The 21,717-nt window shown below is 40.0% G+C and overlaps 1 protein-coding gene across 1 annotated transcript in view; it reads right to left on the bottom strand.

Moving 5' to 3' along the window:
• FRMPD1 (FERM and PDZ domain containing 1) overlaps window positions 1-21,717 on the bottom strand; it is a 46,730-nt gene that overhangs the window by 24,316 nt on the left and 697 nt on the right. The window contains exons 2-4 of the mRNA XM_007456009.1: window positions 7,473-7,630; window positions 6,508-6,610; window positions 2,797-2,842 (exon numbers count right to left, since the gene is read on the bottom strand). Of these exons, the coding sequence (XP_007456071.1) occupies window positions 2,797-2,842; window positions 6,508-6,610; window positions 7,473-7,630 (307 nt within the window). The remainder of the gene's footprint in view (window positions 1-2,796; window positions 2,843-6,507; window positions 6,611-7,472; window positions 7,631-21,717) is intronic.

Genomic DNA, 21,717 nt, shown 5'->3' with positions numbered 1-21,717 from the left:
TTAATCATAAAATTCTATGTCCTAGAGAAGCAGTAATTAATATTCCAATTTAGGGTTTTATAATTCCTAATCAATTTCAAATCATTTGAGGACTCTAAGAATCCACTTGGACAAAGATGAGCATTCTTGCTGAAGTAAAATATGTATGATCATTTGTCTTACGATCATATAACTTCTGGTGAGAGGCCCAAGTGGGCTAGACAATATTCAGGGCGTTTCTCAGGGGCACAGGGGCCATCACCTGGGCTGATATCAGCCTTCCCTGCAGGATTTCCAAAGTACAGTATTCATACTCCTCTTTTCTTGGGAACCTCATAGCAATCTTAGGAATGGTACTGGAACATGTTAATTTTCCTCTCCCTATACTTTTTATTTTTTAAAAGGAGGCAGCTATATGCTGTTTCCCTCTCTCCTTACTTAACAAGTGCTATCTTTTGCTATCATTCTTGGAAATAGAGTAGGAAAAGAACTACCTAATTAAGATTAAGATGTTCTCCACTGAGATGATAATCAGCTAAATGCAAAGAATCTCTCAACACCTGCATGATCATTTATAGCGATTAGCTTTCAGTATACTGTTTTTTTATGCATTGGTTTCACACTGTTTCATAGGTAAATTCTTCTATTTAGAATAGATGAATCTCCATTTATCTGTGCATAAAACACTTGGTCTTTCATATTTATGGCAAACATCCTAGTCCTATTTAGGTGGGGTCTTTTTCCTGTTCTACTTCTAAGAAACAAACAAACAAAAAATAACACTTCAAATAAGGAGAGGAGGCAACAATTTCTTTGCTTTTTAGTGTTATGAAGTTTTTGGATCACAGAAATTTAATTTTTTCCACATAATTAAATAGCTGTTTGTTCCACTGTACCTTCTCCCACTCCCTAAATGCTTAGGAATTCTTTCTGCAACTTACGACCGGATAGACACCCATCCATATGGTTGACATTTTTATGGTTTGCTTTTTATATTTAAGTCTTTAACATCAAATGGTGTGAGACATGTCCCAGTACAATTTCTTGAATAATCATCTTTTCTCCCACTGATTTGGGATGCCATATTTATCATATACTAAATTCTTATACTGGTATCTATTCTTGGACTTTCTATTTGATTAGATTGATTATATCCAACATTTCATCAATATCACAGTTTTAATTACTGCAGCTTTATTAGTTTTAAAATCTAGTATTTCAAGGCCATCTTCATTATTCCTTTTAAAAAAGATTTTCTTGGTAAGTCTCACCTTGATATACTTTGTCAAAATCCAAATAAAAGTCCCACAGGGAGTCTGAATTTTCCTTAAGCATATACGTTAACATGAGAAAATCCGACATATTAGTAGTCTTCCCATCAAGGAACATAATATGTAACTCCTTTTATATTAAAGAAAAATTTTACTTCCTTCAGTATTATTCTAGTTTCCTTCATGTAAGGCCCACATATTTCTTTTCCCTAAAATTCTCCTATTTTTTAATTTTTTCCTGTAAAGAACTAGCCCTTGGATTTATCAACTTCCCAGTTTTTTCTGTTTTCCAAAGCATCATTTAGATTTAAATTTTTATCATTTTCTTTAACCTGCTTTATGCTTGTTTTATTAGTCTTTTCTTCCTACTTACACTGTTTTCTTGTTAAATAATAAAATCACTTTTAAGGTTATGAATGTTACTCTGAGTATAGCTTCAACTGTATATAAGTTCTAAGAAGTAGAGTTCTAAATTTTAATTATTTTCTACCTAGTCTATAACGGTAATTTTTGCTTTTCCATTTGATTCTGTTTTTACTTAGGAGATCGCATTTTTATTCCAAATGACTGGGTGGTTTTAATTAAGTTTTTTTTTTTTTTTTTTTTTTTTTTTTTTGTGGTACGCGGGCCTCTCACTGTTGTGGCCTCTGCCGTTGGGGAACACAGGCTCCGGACGCGCAGGCTCAGCGGCCGTGGCTCACGGGCCTAGCCGCTCCGCGCCACGTGGGACCTTCCCGGACCGGGGCACGAACCTGTGTCCCCTGCATCGGCAGGCGGACTCTCAACCACTGCACCACCAGGGAAGCCCCTTAATTAAGTTTTTGATAGCTATCAATTTGTGTTTTAGTATATTCTGGAAAAGAGACTTATACAGTTGTTTCTTTGGAGAATTTAGTTTTTTTGGTGGTCTGGTATGTGGTCAGTTGGATTAGATTATTAAATGCATTATTAAAATTCTCTATGCCCCAATTTATTTTCTTGTCTATTTGTGGCCAAGGCTAAGAGGTATGTACTAAAGTCTCTCAAAATGAGAATCTTCTGTCAACTTTTCCTCCTTGGTAGATTTCTCTTACAATCTGATTATACACTTTCCCCTGTATCACATATAAAGGACTCCTAGGCCTACAGTGGTCTAGGATGGCTGGTGCCTTTCTGTGCATCATCTGTGCCACACCTTGCCTTGAGGCCGATGAAACACGTTCACATTCAACACCTTGTTGGGTCCTCAGAACAACCCATTAGATAGACAAGGCAGTTATTGTCCTCATCTCTGTTTTACAAAAGTCAAAACTGAAACTAAATGACTGCTCCACACTCAGACCTGTCTTGAAACTCCTAGTTTGGTACCCTTGTCATCCCACTCTGCATAATCACAGGTCTGTCTCCTTAGCTGGACCATGAGTTCTTGAAGCCTGGACCCACATCTGTGTCCTCCACAATACTGGCACACAGGCTGTTTATTCTATGGGGGGTATTCTGCTGGGGGTACAGGGTTTTGGGGCCAAGAAGGGGGAAACTAACACACAAGACATAAAAAGAGATATACCGATGTGCAGCGAACAACTGTGATTGAAAGAGAATCTTCAGCTTCCCTGAAAAAAAAGAATAAAGGTAAAAAAAGTCATCATTCTGGGTGATACACGTGTGTGTGTGCGTGTGTGTGTATGTGTGTTAGGGTAAAAAAGACCGGTAGAATTACAAAGCAGCCTCTCTTGCCTCAGCTTCTTTGGCTCAGAAAAATTGAGAAGGACACTGAGAAAGCAGTGATCTGTGAAGGAACTTAAGCTGTCCCAGATGCCACTGCTACCTTAAGAAAATCTTCAGATACTTCCCTCTACCATCTAGTCCATACCTACAGCCACTAAATTAAGTCACTTATCTTTCTTTCTTTTTTTAAATTTTATTTTATTTTTGGCTGCATTGGGTCTTTGTTGCTGCGTGTGGGCTTTCTCTAGTTGCGCGGGGGCTAAATTGAGAAGGACACTGAGAAAGCAGTGATCTGTGAAGGAACTTAAGCTGTCCCAGATGCCACTGCTACCTTAAGAAAATCTTCAGATACTTCCCTCTACCATCTAGTCCATACCTACAGCCACTAAATTAAGTCACTTATCTTTCTTTCTTTTTTTAAATTTTATTTTATTTTTGGCTGCATTGGGTCTTTGTTGCTGCGTGTGGGCTTTCTCTAGTTGCAGTGAGCGGGGGCTACTCTTCGTTGCGGTGTGCGGGCTTCTCATTGCGGTGGCCTTTCTTGTTGCAGAGCACGGGCTCTAGGCGCGCAGGCTTCAGTAGTTGTGGCACATGGGCTCAGTGGTTGTGGCATGCGGGCTCAGTGGCTGTGGCACAGGGGCTTAGTTGCTCCGCGGCATGTGGGATCTTCCTTGACCAGGGATCAAACTCGTGTCCCCTGCATTGGCAGGCAGATTCTTAACCACTGCATCACCAGGGAAGTCCCCACTTATCCTTCATTTAGTCTATATGATGGAAAACTCATCCAGTTGCTATGACCACTAGCTAGGTTTACGTCCAGAAAAAAATTTTAAGAGAAAACAGAGCACTAACACAGATAACTTAGGTTGCTATTTCAGAAAACTGGCTAAACATTCATGAAATAGAATAAATGAATGTGGATAACACTGATCAGATAAAAGCCAACAAGTTTACGGTGTTTGGGCACACAAGTTTGGCGGGTCCAATCATTTAATCAAATACTAGACATTTTTGTTTTGTTATAATCTCTTAGGTTCCAAAAGTGATCAAATCAACCAGATAAGTGCCAAACTTCCACTTGGCATTAGAGGACAGAACTGAAAAATCAATTCATATTTTCCTTTATCTCTGCCATTGCTAGAGAAGCAGTTTGTAAAATAATTTCATTTGATTTCTTGCAATATGAACATTTAGGCCAGCTGCTGCCAGCGTGTTACTTCCTCTAACAGATAAACTCAACCTGAGGTTTCTAAGTGCCTGGGGATTTTGCCTCTTTTCCATTTTATATAAGAACAGGTCTTTTCCAAGAGAATTCACAACAAACCAACGTCCAAGTACTCTCAAAAGGACAGTCTGGCCTCACAGATAGATAATCGGAGGAATTAGAGAGATTTTGTTGGGTTTTTGTTTGCTTGGGTTTTTACTTTTATAAATGGCAATGACACTAGGAACTAAGCTAAAAAAGTAAGCAGTTCCAGGATTCCCACACAAGGCATGTAGCTGAGAGTGCAGATGCAAGCATACATCAGGTCACATCCCTGCTCACAAGTCTTCAGTGGCTCAGTCTTCCAGGAGGAGAATAACCCCTGAACTCGCTGTGTCAGCACCAAGACCCTCCATCATGCAGGCCTCACTTCCCAGAACTTTTCTCTAGGTATCCAGTGCCTTAGACAAACTGAACCGCTCAGTGTCCCCTACTCCCCAGCCAGTCACTCCTCCTTGTCACTCTGCATGGATCATCCTTCACCTCCATCTTTGTGGCCCAAATTCTATCCAGCATTAAAGGTAGAACTTGGCCAGCCGAAATACTTCTGTACTCTTCTCTGTTTTGTGAAACCACAACTTCCCCACAAGTTGGAGGAATCTCCAGCATTTACAGCCCCTTTCCCCTGCTTCTCTTGAGGCACTGTCTGCCCTCAATCTTAGCGGGGTATACACGAGCTGTCTCTGCACTACCATCCTGTAAGTGTCTAGGGAGTGGAGCCCCTTTGACCCCAGGGTTCCTTGCCCATTGAACAGATCAGGGTTCCTAAACATTCAAATTTTGGTCTACTGTTTTAAATTGTGAATACTTTTGTTTATTAGTCAGAGTTTGATCTAGCCTGGCAGAGATATTAGTAGCAGTGAAAATCTAAAATTCATTTGCTGGAATGGAGAAATTCTTTGAGAAAACCACCCAGTAATTGGGAAAGCAAACTTCATGATTTCCATAACCATATTTCATTTTTTAAAATGAAATAATCAGGGCTTCCCTGGTGACACAGTGGTTGAGAGTCCGCCTGCCGATGCGGGGGACACGGGTTCGTGCCCCGGTCCGGGAGGATCCCACATGCCGTGGAGCGGCTGGGCCTGTAAGCCATGGCCGCTGAGCCTGCGTGTCCAGAGCCTGTGCTCCGCAATGGGAGAGGCCACAACAGTGAGAAGCCCGCATACTGCAAACACACACACACACACACACACACACACACACACAGAAATAATCAAATCCTTTCCTGGCTGCCCCACCCACTCACCTTATTCCCTGGCAATCCTGAAGCAATATTGGGCGTGGTTGAGAGGATTCTATTTTCTACACTATGATGGATTCTCTGTAAATCTCATGTTTCTCCACAGCGAGACTGTGGACTTCCTGAGGGTGGAAACTGCATCCTGCATTTTCATTTTCTCTTTCTCTGACTTTTTATTGTTGCCGGTTATTCAGTGTGTACTGCACATGATAGGCCCTCAGAAATGAAAACCAGCACTTACAAAAAGGCACAGACTAAAGTATCTTCAAGCTGGCTTTCCTCTAACTCTATTTCCGTTTCCCTTTATTTATATTAAAGTCATTAAAACAGTGTTGGGTGAAAGTTTTAAAAGACAAAGGCTGCACGTGCCTATAGAACATCTGTCAGGCCTCCTCACTCCTGTCACTCACTTCCTCTGTCTTAAAACCAGGGTCACCAACTGTCAGTGCCAACCACATTCACTCATTCCACTGAGCACCCACTGTGTGCCTGGTCTTAAGGAGATCATGGTCAAAGCAGGAAGTGAGACATTTACAAAAATCACCATGACACCAGGTAGAAGTTGGTAGGTGCCATACCAATGGAACTACGTATATGCCTACCAGGCTGCACCAAGAACATTTAGGGAGAGATGTTAAAAGGGTTAAAGAACAATAAGCAGACTTAGTGTCAATTTAGGCTAATTTTTGGCATATGTTACAACAACCCTATACATCCTAAAGGGGTAGGGCCTATGTATTATTCATAATTACATTCCCCGCAGTGCCTAGCACAGTGTTTTGGGCATTGCAGGGGGTTGATAAATAGAGCACCCTGTGCCTCCCCATCACTTCTGTAGGCAGGTGAAAGAGGGCAGATAGTAACCGAGGTGGAATTCTAAAACAAGGCTGTTATTGCTGCTTTAAAGGAGCCTGCACTTTACTTAAATCCCAGGGATATCAGTTATGCCCTTTCTGTCTCCCGCCCTTGCTCTATAATAATCTGTGCAATATATATAATAATATATATAATAATTCTGTGGATGACGGAAGACAATTTAGTACCTCAGAATATCAACTGCTCGTTCACAGGAAAGGTCTTCAGCAGGCTCATTGTTCATCTGGAGGATCTGATCACCAGGGAAAAGCTTGCCATGAGCGGAGCCTCCTGTTGAAGAGAAAAGAAGTAACTGATGTTCATGCCAGGAGAGCCCAGACCCCATGTGTCACAGCAGCTCACCTGAATGGCAGCCTGATCCAGTCCCCAGGGCACTGGCTCACCCCGACCCCTGGCCAGACTTGGGCTCACATGGATTTCAGTTTTCCTGTTTACAAAGCATGGATAACGTACCTACCATTCATCACCTTCAAGGGATGTTAGGAGACTGTCCAGGGAAAGAAGACTAGCAGAAACTCCCTGAATCAACAGAGCTGGCCAGCCAATCTACTACATTCATTGCTAAAGAACTCTGGTGTGTGTGTGTGTGTGTGTGTGTGTGTGTGTGTGTGTGTGTGTAAATTCAAATTAATAGATTTTAACTAGTCCCAGATCTCACATCAACACATAGCTGAAGTATGACAAAAAACACTACACATTCCCAGGCTGCTCACCTTCACCCTGATACAGTCTATATTTTACAGACTCAAGTGAAAACAAATCAATAATTTCTATTACTGTCTGCCCAGAAACTCTCCCCAGCTCAGAGCATGTAGGGTTCAGAGAGGAGGGCTGGTCCCAATACTGTCACTGCCCCTGAGACTGGCCAGGGGGCCACGGGTGGGCAAATCCCTGCCTGAGGCCAGTGGACCTGGGGTGCAGATCAGCAAGTGCACTTGGAGCTCCTCCCTCCCAGCACCACAGGAAGGTGCAAAGCCCTAGACAGAATTAGGTCGAAATTAGATGTGCCCTGTCTAGCTTTCTGGGGTAGCATTTTCTACATTATATTATAGCACAGAGAGATGGGAAGAGAACCAGGGATATTTCCCCTCAAGAAGCCACAATCCTTTCTTGTTTCCCAGTCAGCCCCTACCTGCTGTGACGGCCACCACTGTGAGGGGAAGGGTCTCAGAAATGTGAAATCCATAGTCCTGGAGGAGATTGTCTTTGTCTATTTTTACGGTGTGTTTCACAGGGATGATGGTCTGGGTTGGGATCCCAGGGGGTCCATCAGCTGCAGCATCTTTAGCCCTGGAAGAGAAGGAGCATGTAAAAAAGAGAGAGAGGGGAGTCTAGTTGGTGGCCACAAACCAGGTCAGCCCTAGGCATTCTGGAGGAGGAAGATGCAGAGCTGAGTGGACACCAACTCTCCTCTTGAGAGAGAGACGACACAAACGTCAGTAGATAAGACAGCAGGACATAGCACCGTGCTCTAAAACAGAGGTCGTGAAGTGTTGTGGGTACTCAGAGAAGAGGTAGAGCAGTTTTAACTTTGTGGGCTAGAGGAGAAGGAATCAGGGAAGCATTTGCTACCTAGAAGAGGTGGCATCTGAGAGAGGTTGAGGGTATACCCACACAGCCCAAATCCTGGCACACAAAAGATATTCAGTAACTGCTGCTGAGTGGATGGATGCATAGATGCATGGATGGGTAGATGGATGGATTCATGGATGGACGCATGGATGGATGGATGGGTGGGTGGATGGATGGATGAATGGATGGATGGACGGACAGGCATTCCAGGCAGGGGGCACTGCTTCAGCAGAGGTACAGAAGAGGAAAAACATGGACTGTGAATAGGAACAAGGAATTGCTCAGTTTAGATGTCTAATGATGACTAATTTTTATAGGTGAGTTGTTTCTTTGGTGATTTTTTTCTTTTTTGCTCTATAATGAACGTTGCTTCCCCTTCAACTTTGTAACTGTGAGGATTCCAGTATAAAATCCCAGATATTGCAGACTCCCTCTACATTAATTGCTAAAAACATGTATGTTCTCTATATATCTAAAAGCAGGTAAGTTGAAAGTTATATTTTCTATCTCTCAATACCACAAAGTGAATTTATGAGCTATTTTTCATTTGTCTGTGGCAAATGATTTTTTTCCTTCTAAGAGTCAGTGGTTCTTTCTGAGGAAGGTCAAATAGTGATGGGATAAGGTATTTACTGTCATTATAAAAAAAACAGCAGAAATGTGGAGGAGTAACAGCTCCCTTGGGGCTCTGCAGCTAAGTTTTATCATTTATTCTCATCTATTTACCAAACACTGTCAGGAACTCTGCCCAATGCAATAGGACCTCAGTTATCTGAAAATCACCTCTCTGTCACTTATAATAATCTCAAGTTTCAACAAGGACCAGGAAATATTAAAAAACTGCTTCGTGGAACCAAAATGCAGGTGACAAGTCCAAGCCTTATTATGCACATTATCCATCAAGGAGCTCTCTTAGGAGCAAGGAGAGGATTTCTCCTAGGTGAGCATATGGGTAATACTGAGAAGTGTTAGAAGACAGACTTAACAAGAGGGAAGAAACAGAAAACTGATAATTTATACTGAATAAAACCCATAGGTATTCCTGATTTTTTTTTTAAAAAAGAAAACTTTAAAGCTCTGAAAGGACCTTTCTAAGTAAAATAAATAATATAGTGCACTGAAAGGCAAAAATCAACATCTGCAGTCCTTTGAAAAAGCAACAGGAAGGTCACCCTAGACACTACACCTATTTAATGTGGCAGGAGAAATGCCTGGAATACTTATCAGAGAAGGAAAAATGATAAGAGGAATAATAGCGTACCTTTTTTTCCCCCAAACAGTTGATGATCTACACTTAGAAAATGAATTCACAAAGAGAATTGTTAGTGCTTAAAAAATAGGTTTAGTGGAGTTGCAGGATAAACACATAAAACACAGCCACAAAAAGCATCCAACAATTCATTAAAAACAGAGTAGCTGAATGTGTATTAGGCGCTAGGCATTCTTAATAAGCTGATGCAATAAAGGAAGACACAAGTAAAACTGAGGCTGGATTCCTGGTTGGGAAGATTACATATTGAAAAATGAAAGTAAGTACTGAATGAAAATATAAATTTGATGGACTCCTGGTTAAAAATCCTTCCAAGTTAAAAAAAAACTTGATAAATTGATGACAGTAATAGTAGCAATAACAACAACAATGATAATCATTTGTAACATTTATTGAGCACTAACTATGTACCAAGGAGTGATCTAACTTGTTTTCATGGCTCATTTGACCCTTACAATACACTTGTGAGGTAGGTATGATTATCATCCCTATTTTATAGATAAGAAGACTGAATCTTGCTTTGAGAGACTTTAACCTGCTTAAAGTCACATAGCTGGGGAGGGAGTTTCAAACTGGGGCTACTTTCTTCAAAGGCACTGCAGCACAGCTGTATAATGCAAGCCACATTTGTAAATGTAACTTTTCTAATAGCCACCTGAAAATGGGGGAAGAAATGAAAAAGAAACAAGTGATTTTTAATATATTTTAATTTAACCCAATATATCCAAAATACTATCATTTCAACATGTAATCTATAAAAAAATTATTGATGAGCTATTCTGCACCCATTTTTCATATTATGTCTTCAAAATTCAGTGTGTATTTTATACTTACAAAGCATATCAACTTGGATGCTATATTTTTAGCAGAAATTCTCAGATTTCATAAAATTTACAGTTAAAAAGTAAATTTTCAGGCCCAAGTTCTTCAGAACATACTTATAAGTTTTCCAATAACTGAATGATCAGTCTTTACATTTAAATTAATTAAAATCAAATAAAATTAAGTATTTAATCTCTCAGTCATACTAGCCACGTTTTAAGGGCTTAACAGCCATCTCTGGATAGTGGCAATCATATTGGACAGCACAGATCTAGAGCCTATGACAATGTATGAAAAATATACGAGACTCTCATATACTAAAAGAAAACTTCTAACTTCAAAATTGTATTAACAGATGTTAGAGCAAATACCTTAAAAGGTACTTTATGTCAATTTGTCAAATCTTATATAGTTATATAAAATATTTATTGTGAGATGTGGGAACCTTTTAATGTAGAATGGGTCTCCAAAATATGAGAAAACTTGAAGCCTAGATGCCTTAAAAGAGTTGTGCTTGAACTTAGATTATTTGACCTGCGAGCCTGGGCTCTTGAACACTAAATACTGCTGCAAGAATGAGGGTAAACAAGATGTGCAAGCACACACTCACGTGTGGGTACACTTGGGTGTGCATACACCCATCTTCCTCTCTTCTAGAGATCACAATCTTAATCTGCTCCTATCAGACAGAGGCGATGATCAAAACTGCATGGCATGGTCTTCACCAATGAAACGGAATAGAAACTTTAGAAAATCGTTAAAAATATTAGGTGGCTAGCCAGAAATAACTCAACATGGTGACATAATCACCACACTGCAGTACTAAACACCATACAAAGTATTGCATTTCAAAAAGGTCAAAAGAGAGAATTATAAAAACTAGAAATAAATATGGACACTTTATGCCAGCTTCTGGAGAGGAGACACATTTTTAAGGATTAGAAAATTAGAGACAGGCATAAGATATAAGATGGATGATTTGAATGTGAATTTCAATAGCTAATACATAAATACAAATAAATAAAAGATTAGATAAAAGAATAGGACACAAGGAGAAATATTAAATGATAAAAGTTTATAACTTCATCTTGTACACAAAAATTAACTCAAAATGAATCACAGACCTAAATACAAGAGCTAAAACTATACAACTCTTAGGAGAAAATATAGGAATAAATCTTTGTGACCTTGGTGTCATATTAGATATGCACAAGCAACAAATGAAAACATAGATAAACTGAACTTCTTCAAAATTAAAAACTCTTCTGCTTCAAAGGATACCACTGTGGACTTCCCTGGTGGTGCAGTGGTTTAGAATCCACCTGCCAATGCAGGGGACTCAGGTTCGAGCCCTGGTCTGGGAAGATCGCACATGCCGTGGAGCAACTAAGCCCGTGTGCCACAACTACTGACCCTGTGCTCTAGAGCCCATGAGCCACAACTACTGAGCCCGCATACCACAACTACTGAAGCCCGCATGCCTAAAGCCCATGCTCCACAACAAGAGAAGCCACCGCAATGAAGAGTAGCCCCCCCTCGCCACAACTAGAGAAAGCCCACACGCAGCAACAAAGACCCAACGCAGCCAAAAATAAATAAATAAATAATTTTATTAAAAAATATAAAAGGACACCACTGAGAAAGTGAAAAGACAACCCACAAAATGGGAGAAAATATTTGCAAATCATATATCTAATAAGGAACTTGCATCTAGAATACATAAAGAATTCTTATAATACACTTAAACAAAAATGACAAATAACCCAAATAAAAATTGGGCAAATAATTTGAATAGACATTTCTCCAAAGAAAATATACAAACAGCCAATGAGCACAAGAAGAGATCATTAGCCATTATGGTAATATAAATCAAAACCACAGTGACGTAACACTTTATACCCACTAGGATGGCTATAATCAAAAAGATAGGTCAAGTGTTGGCTAAGGTAGAGAAAATGAAACCCTCATACAGTCTTGTAGTTCCTCAAAAGACTAAACATTGAGTACCATATGACCCAGCAATTCCACTCCTAGGTATACACCCAAGAAAACTGAAAGCATTATGTCCACACAAAACTTGCATGCAAATGGTCACAGCAACATTATTCATAATAGCTCCAAAGTGGAAACAACCCAAATGTACATCAACTAATGAAATGACAAAGACAATATTCCATAGTAGACTATTATTCAGCAATAAAAAGGAATGAAATACTGATATATACTATAACATGGATAAACCTTGAACACATTATGCTAAGTGAAGGAAGTCAGCCACAAAAGACTACAAATTGTATGATTCCATTCACGTGATATATCCAGAATAGGTAAATCGATAGAGACAGAAAGTAGATTAGTGATTGCCTAGGGCTGAGGAAGGAGGGTTTTGAAAGGAAATGGAGTGACTACTAATACGTATGGAGTTTCTTTTTGGGGTGATGAAAATCTTCAAAATTCATTGTGGTGATGGCTGTACATCCTTGTGAATACACTAAAAACCAGTGACTTGTACATTTTAAGTGGGTGAACTGCATGGCATGTAAATTATATCTAAATAGAATTGTTGAAAATAAGTAAAGCAATTAAAAAAATAAAATCCTAGAGGGAAAAAGCTTACAATAAAAATATATGCAGAATGGGCACAAATACATGCAGTAAATACCCAGATTTCACATGCTCAAAGCAAGTGAACTGACAACTTGCACATGAAGAAATAAAGCTGGTAAATAACAGAAAATGTACAACCTTAGTCATTGAAAAGCACAGCTGAAAGGACTACAGAGAACTATTACATGTCTACTAAAGCACCAAATATGAATAAAAATAATAAAGCCCAACATGTGTGGGCCCTGGTATTTAAGGTTGACTGTATAAATTGGCTATTCAATCTCCCTGGAAAATAATCAGGGAAATTATAATATGAATTTAAAATTTGATCATTTTCTTTGACCTTCTGTTACCATTTTGACTGACATTCCTCAAAGTAGTAAGTGCCCTCCCCCAAAATAAAATATTATTTGCAGTAGACAATGAATTCCTAGAAGATAAGGGTGACTTTTATTCATCTCTGTGTTCCCTGTGCCATAAAGTCCTGGAACAGAGTATGAACTCAAAAGACCCTAGCTCTTGAATATTCAAAAATATTTACCATAGCTTTATTTAGAATAGTGGAAAAACTTGAAACCACCCAACAGAGAACAGATAAATCAAGCACAGTAAGGAATTGCCCCAAGACTCTACATCAATGAAGTACCACAAGCCTGTGAATCTTAGACATACGTGGAAACACAGCTTAGAAAATACCCTTCCAGAACGTCTTCTAAACTGTGGTTCAAACCCCCTTCCTAAGGGAGAGATCAAATTATTCTGTCCCCACAGCTCCCCATCACCCACAGGATAAAAGTTAAACTCCTCAACCTTACTCTCATGTTCCTTTGTCTTTAAGTCTCAGGCCCTGGCCAACATTCCCTACCCACTCTCCTTCCCAGGCCATCACTCCAGCCTAATCTTACCTGCTGCACCAGTTTTGCATCTGGGCCTCAGTTCATGCAGCTACCTCACAGGAAAATGTGAGGCCAATCAAAGCCCAGCTCAAATGCTGCCTCTTCCAAAATGCCTTCTCTGATTTCCTAGCTAGACACAAGTTCTCTCAGCTCTGAGCTCTTCTGGCCTAGAGCACCTCAACTTCAGTGATAACTGATTCTATATATCATAACCTCGAATAGGCTGTAAATTCTCGGGATGCAGGAACCACTTTTTACCCACCTCTGTATTTCTCACCGTACCGAGTGAAGAACTTTGCCCACAGAAAGCATCTGTGCTTATTAGGTGAATACATGAGCAAAATACTATAGAGAGAGAGCATGATGCAAAATAGTACATCTAATATGATTAGCAAAGGTGGAAATGTATATTTAACCACTAATAAATAGCAGACAATTTGAATGTGACAGAGTTTAGTGTTTGTCATTTGTCCTTTGTTTGCTTAATTTGAAAAATAGCTCAGCCTTATGACAATCGTCCTAATCAAGACCCATCTTTTCCATGTCCTAGAGCTCAGTAAATGGTATCAGGACGAGGCTCAGTTGCTCAAGCCAGACTCCTGGGAGTCATCTTTGACTTTACCCTCCTCTCACCCCTAATATCCTATCCGTCAGTACTTCAAAAGATCTCCAAGATGTCCACTTATCTCTATATCTCCATGACCACCATTCTATTTCAGGACCCTGTTACCTGTCCTGAAGAAGATTTCTGTAACAGTCTCCTAGCTGGTCTCCCCACTTTTCATTCTTATCTCACCTGAATGATTCTCCATCCAGCAACCAGACTGATATTATAAACGCAAACCTGCTCATACATCTGCCCTGACTAAATGGCCTAATCCAAAATCCTTAATATGGCTTAATACAGCGCCTGCCCACCACTGAAGCCTCTACAATGAAGCCATTTGTTCTCTCGATATTTTTGTTCCAGCCAGACTAGTATCCTTGGAGTTCCTCAAATACACAAGGTCTTCCCTCTGCCTAGAATACCCCCAACCCCTAACATAACACTCTTTAGAGATTTCCCAAAACACCCAACCATACACTATCTGCCCAGCTCCTACTCGATCTTCTGGTTTTGGCAGAAATATTCCTCTCCCTCTGCTGGACCTGTACACCGAGCCTGTACATCCCTTTTTTTTTTTTTTTTTGGGTTTGGAACTGTGAAGAGTTTATTTTGTGACTGTTTATTTCTTGCGGTACGCGGGCCTCTCACTGTTGTGGCCTCTCCCGCTGCGGAGCGCAGGCTCCGGACGCGCAGGCTCAGCAGCCATGGCTCACAGGCCCAGCCGCTTCACGGTATGTGGGATCCTCCCGGACCGGGGCACGAACCCGCGTCCCCTGCATCGGCAGGCGGATTCTCAACCACTGCGCCACCAGGGAAGCCCTGTACATCCCTTTTTGAAACACACATCATCTTTGAAATGACCAGTGTGAAGTCTCTTGTCCTTTCTAGACAACAGCTCATATGGCAAAACCGTGTCTTTCTTGCCCCATGTGCTGAACTCAATGCTAGGCATAGAACACGGCTTAATAAATGTTTGGAGACCAAAAGAAAACCACCGACCTTCCCATATTTAGAACAGAATCCATTTTGATGCTTTTCAAGTGGGTAGGCTTCATTTATCTGACTTTTCCATTTGGAATGGTGTGCTCCTCAACAATGGTAGACAAATGAAGCCCCGCTGTGCTGACTAATCCCTGGATGGCACCAGGAACTTTGGCCCAAAGTCTGTATCTTGACATTTTCCCCAAAGGCCACATTTCAGCTTTTGTTTGGAAAGGGATTGCTTAAGAACAGGACCAAACCGTGGCCTCTCCTCACGAAGAATGTTCAATATTTGACAGAGAACTGAAGGAAATGATCTCTGTAGCAAAATTTCCTCCTCTGAAGAACCTTATAAATATCAAACTAAGTGCCGACTATCCAAAAACCTATGTCTGATGCCTCTGTAATGGCTTCAAATCATAAATATGAGGTCATTGCTGCGATTTTACTTTGGAACGGCATAAGACCTGGCGACACTAATAGAATTCCTGTCAGATAACTGGATCAAGCCTAAGGTAGAACTAGAAAAAACATGTAAAATTTATCTTGAAAATAGCCTCGTGTAGACAAATTCTATATTTTATGGGTCATAAGTTCATACTGAGCTGATCAATAATGCTGAGAAGAAAAAATAACAGAGATAGATTAGCTTTCAAATAGTCTCTGGCTTTTTATCTGCTCTCTAATAGGTTGGAAAATATATTTTGCCTCTATCTTGTAACAACAAAGAATTCACCTTTGGGTTCCAGCAGGATGTGGAGAAACTACTTTGAATCTATGGTTAAACACTGTATTATGTTCAGCTTGAGTGATTTTAAAAGCTAACATCTGGTATAAGCTGGCTTTTTAATCCAAAGTTTATTCAAAGAAAGAAGAAATAGAAGTAGCAGCTTGTACCAGAAAGAAATTTATCATGTAGTCATAATCATAGGACTATGCTTGTGGCTGTGAAAGTTTCTAGGGGACCACTGAATGTACATGTTGTGAGTATAGTGCAAAGGCCTACAGTTGAGAGGAGGAGAAATTATTCCACTGTTACTTTAAAAAGGAGGTTCAGGAGACAATGGCAACCCTGCAGATGCAGCACAGGAGCCTTCTAACCTGTTCTGTTCGAGCCTTTCTGCTTTTGCCCATGGGTCAAAGAGCAATAAAAAATTGGTACCTGAAATGGTCTTTCTACATCATTAGGAGTATTATAAAGGTCAAAGATACCATCCCTATAATTAGTAAACAGACTATGGTTATAATGAACAAGTAAATTTGTAAAGAGTGCAAAACCAATAGCCAGGGCTCTGATACCATGATGCCGTGATGCATGTGTGTGCGCGTGTGTGCATATGTATGAATATGTATGCCTATGTGTACATGTGGGTGTGTGCACATGTGCGCAAACATGTGCATGTGTGTTCACTAGTATTAAGATTCAAGATGAATTGAAGGAAAGAAATCTTTTTAAACCCTGAGGGTAAAACCAAGCACCAAGAAGAAGGCATCAAATCCATCAAGCTCTTTATTATTTTTAAGTCTTGCTCTATAAAACTATTTCTGATTAAGCATAAGAGAATTCAGTAAATTTTACGCAAAATTATTTTAATAATACAATAAAATTATTCTAAAGTTCACGTGGAAGAATAGGTAGGTAAGAGTAAAAAAATGGAAAATGAAGAATAATAAAAGTCTAGTTTAATAGATAATAAATGTAAATAGTTTTAATAGAGGTGTGTGAAAACAGGCCGTTAGATCAATGGAACAGAATAGCTAAGTCCAGGAAGAGATACAATTTCCCACTCACAGACACAAGAATTTCATATATAATAAAAGTGAAGAAAGGAAAGACCACTCACAGTTAATGGTGATGTAAACATTACTTATTTTGGAAAAAATCAAGTTAGATCTACATCTCACAACCTATACGAAAATAAACTCCAAATTAAAAAATTAAATATAAAATATCTTAAACTATCAAATTGAAAATTAATTAATTAAATTACTTATTGGGTGAGGATTTTCTAAGCTTAGAAGCAATCAAAGAAATCACCAAGAGAATATCATTTAACTATATAAAAATTGAAACTGTAGAGACAAAAAATGGCATAATTAAGTGGAAAAGTATTCTATAACATGTCATTCTCAGATGACATGTTAGTTCAAACTAACTGTTAGATGACAATTTAGTTCAAAGCAAAATGGTTAAAAATTAGTTTATAATGTAATGTCACTATGTTGCAGCTTTTATTAAGTAGTTTGTATTACACTATTTTTACAGAAATTCGAAACATGTCACAGAGACCACTTGGGGGGTTAGTTATTTCTAAAAAAGCATTGATACTGTAAATGTTATTTTTATACTGGAATGTGAAATTAAGTGGTAAGAGAGTAGTCATCTTAATAATATCTGAGTAATTCTGTATTTCTACAATTATAGGTATCACCAGGCTTGCAATCTACACAAGCACACACACACATTCAAACTGAGTGCCACTATCCGAATTTGACTAGTGATTGTAACAATAACCACCCACTGAAAATTATTTTAAAATTGAAGAAATCAAAGCAACTTTAAAAGTTCACACTCTTCCCCAGAAAAAAGTCCATTTTAAGACGCATTATAAAGCTCTAACATTACCAAGGTTCATAAAAGTTAACAATTCGTTTAATAATGTTTGGAAATGGAAATTGTTATTTTTGACTAATTTCCTCCTAGACAATTCAATTAGTGTCAGAGATAAAGTTTAACTTTTATGGAAAAAATGGCAATTACAAGTAAGCAAGTACAACTGGCTGAAATGAGTGGAAGCTTTTAAAAGTCTGAAAAAAAACCAGGGTCGCTTAAAGATGCATGTAAAATTATATGACTACAGATTAACTTCTATGTTTCCTTTTTTTAAAATTTATTTTCTTTATTATTTTTCTTTATTTTTGGCTGTGTTGGGTCTTTGTTGCTGTGCATGGGCTTCCTCTAGTTGCTGTGAGCCAGGGCTACTCTTCGTTGCAGTACACGGGCTTTTTATTGCAGTGGCTTCTCTCTTTTTTTTTGCAGTACGTGGGCCTTGCACTGTGTTGTGGCCTCTCCCGTTGCAGAGCACAGGCTCCGGACGCGCAGGCTCAGCGGCCATGGCTCATGGGCCCAGCCGCTCTGCTGCATGTGGGATCTTCCCAGACAGGGGCACGAACCTGTGTCCCCTGCATAGGCAGGCGGACTCTCAACCACTGCGCCACCAGGGAAGCCCCTGCAGTGGCTTCTCTTGTTGTGGAGCACAGGCTCTAAGCGAACGGGCTTCAGTAGCTGTGGTACACGGGTTCGGTAGTTGTGGCTCATGGGCTCAGTAGTTGTGGCGCACAGGCTCAGTAGCTGTGGCACAGAGGCTTAGTTGCTCCATGGCATATGGGATCTTCCCAGACCAGGGCTCAAACCCATGTCCCCTGCACTGGCAGGCGGATTCTTAACCACTGCGCCACCAGGGAAGTCCCTTTTTTCTGGACTATAAAAAACACTTCAGTGTACTTCTTTCATTTCTTGACCTGGCTATCAGGAAACTCAGAGCCAATGTTAGTACTCAAATGCTAAATCCTACATCTAATTGGTTTGCAATCTATTTACAAAATTTCCAGTCTTTAGTTAAAAGTTTTTATGTGTTTTAAAACTGTAAGCCATCAAAAATTCCTCTTGGAAGAAGAAAGGATGTAAAATTTAAATATATTTTAAATAAATAATATAGTCCCTTACTATGAAAGCCCTTAATCAATAAAAATTCATTGAACATCTACTACATACTATGTATGCACTCTTCTAGGGCTGAAGATATTTTGTAAAACAAGACAGTCATGGTCTTTGGTCTCATATGTGGCAGGAGGGTTGGAGTAGAAGAGTCATATAATAAACAGGTGGGGGAGGGTAGACAAAGAACAAGTAAATAAATGGATATGTTATTATAAAGTGTGGTGAGGGGGGTAAGCACTCTGCCAAGGAAGCAGGAGGAACAAGATGAAGTTGGAGGGTTAGACCAGGAACAGATCATAAAGGGACTTGCAGGCTGTGGCACTAATGGCAGGTGGGCCACTGAATGGATTGGGGTGGGGTAGAGCCTGGGGAGAGCATGTGGGACACGAGCAGTTTGCATTCCGAAGAGTCCACTATGGCTTCAGGGTGGAGCAGAGAAAGAGTGAGTGACCACGGCAGTGCCCCCCAGGGGCAGAGAGGTGGACAGATCGGAGATATGTTTGAAGATGAACTGACAAGAGATGCTGATGGGGTGGAAACAGAGTGTGAGGAAGAGAGGAAAATTCAGTTTGACTCAAGGGTCTCCTGATTAAGCAACTGGGTGGCAGGTGGTACCATTTACTCTACTCCAGGGAAACTGCAATTATTTATGCTTTTCAGTTCTTGATCATTTTTGAGTAATTTGAGGACACCAAGAACCCAGCCTGAATCAAGGTTGCAGGATTAGAGATGAGAAACAATTTAAAGAAGGCTACATGTGATTTATCCTAGAAACACAGAAATGATGTCTTCCATGGACACTGCCAGGAAGCTTTCCCTCTTTTTCTGCTCTTTCTCAAGCACTTGGAAAACAAACTTCCTACCAGACTCATGGAAAGATGCTCAACATCATTAGCCATCAGGAAAATACAGATCAAAACCACAATGAGATACAGTACCACTTCACACGCACTAGGATGTCTATAATAAAAAAAACAGATAATAACAAGGGCTGACAAAGATGTGCAGACATTGGAACCCTCATACCCTGCTGATGGAAATGTAAAATGGTGCAGCCACTTTGGAAAACAGTCTGACAGTTTCTCAAAAGGTTAAACATCAAGTTGCTAAATGACCCAGCTATTCCACTCCTAAGTACAAACCCATGAGAAATGAAAACATATGTTCAAAGAAAAACTTTTACACAAATGTTCATAGCAGCATTATTCATAATAGCCCCAAGTGGAAACAACCCAAGTGTACATTAACTGATGGACATAGAAGATATTCCATAATGGAATATTATTTGGCAATAATGCTACATGCCAAACATGCTATAACATGAGTGAATCTTGAACATTATGCTAAGTGAAGAAGCCAGTCACAAAGACCACATATTGTATGATTCTATTTATGTCAAATGTCCAGAATAGGCAAATCTATAGAGACAGAAAGTAGATGAGTGGTTGCCTAGGGCTGGGGGAGGGGCAAACGGGGAATGACTGTTAACAGTTATGGGGTTTCTTTTTGGGGTATTGAAAGTGTTCTAAAATTAGATTGTGGTGATTGTTGCATAATTTTGTATATACACTAAATAAATCTGTACATTTTAAGTGGGTGAATTTTATGGTATGTGAAACATATCTCAAAATAGATGTGAAAAAAAAAAAAGCTTCATAGAGGTCAATGTTGCCTTTTATTTACATTCTGTGAGAGAAGGTAGATATTAGAGAGTTCCAAGGTCAAATATTCAGGCAACATAAAGTTACACAGGTCTTTTTCTGCAGGACTTCTCAGAGCCTTTAATGTGCTAAAATGCACTATGAATCACCAAGAGTGGGTGGGTAGGAGTGGGATACAGGCTGCATCACTTCCTAAATATATCTCTGGCCATGGAACATTTTTTTAGTAGAGAGCATCACACAGGACTAGGTTTTGCAGAATCCACTTTAGAAAACAATGCACCTAGGAGTTTTCCCATTCATTCACCAAGCACTACCTGACTACTTGCAATCACCTGGAACTCAATCATCTCTGGGCTATGAGATGTGGCCGGTACTTTCCCTGCCCTCCATAGAGCTTGTGGTCTAGAAGAAAGAAAAGGGATGTGCTCAAATTTAAGCTGAACACACTGGAAGAAGCACAATGCTGATGCTACAAACCAAATACTATGGGGCCCCTTGGAAGAGATTAATTCTGACTGTGGGCTGGGGAACACTTCATGGGAGACCCAGTATTTCAGCTAGACCTTGAACTATGAGTGGGTTCTGGACACATGGAGATGGGAGGAAGGGATGTGGCACAGAAACCCAGGTCTAAGGGGTGGAAGGGGAAGTCAGGTGCTTGTAGTAGGGGAATAGCAAGCAGATCATTTCAGCTGGAGTATGATGTTGATGAAGCAGAACAGTAAGACAAATAGCTGTAATGGACTGTGGGTCAACCATGGAGCGCCTTGAATGTCTAACCAAAAAATGTTTAAATTCATACTGTAGGAGATGAGGACCCATCAAAGGTTTCAGAGCAGGGGGTGGGGATGGTCGTAAACTAGTCACTCTCTGAGTCTCAGGGTTTCACCTGTAAAATAGGGCTAATTCTCCCAGCCTTATCCCATCGTAGTGTGTGAGGACCTGAGCACTTGGCCGAGGGCAGTGCAGCCCTGAGCAAGGTTTATTGCTCAGCAGCACAACAGCTGTTTCCAGTTCCTTTGGAAGAATATGTGTCTCAGAGACACCTGACACGTGATATTTCATCTCCGTGTCAGCGCCAGATGGGAAATCTGAGACTGAAAATGAGCGCTTTGAAACAGAACATATTTTAAGTTCTCTTGTAGCAGTCAAATCAAATCTGTATTTGATTTCATTTCATTTTGTTTAGAATGAAATATGGACTGCAAGGAAGGAACAGCTGCTGTAAAAGACAGGG

The sequence above is a fragment of the Lipotes vexillifer genome, unplaced genomic scaffold, assembly GCF_000442215.2.
Source record: "Lipotes vexillifer unplaced genomic scaffold, Lipotes_vexillifer_v1.1 scaffold920, whole genome shotgun sequence".
Lineage (NCBI taxonomy): Eukaryota > Metazoa > Chordata > Mammalia > Artiodactyla > Lipotidae > Lipotes > Lipotes vexillifer.
Note: the sequence above shows the minus strand (reverse complement) of the source record. Positions and strands in the feature narration are given on the sequence as shown.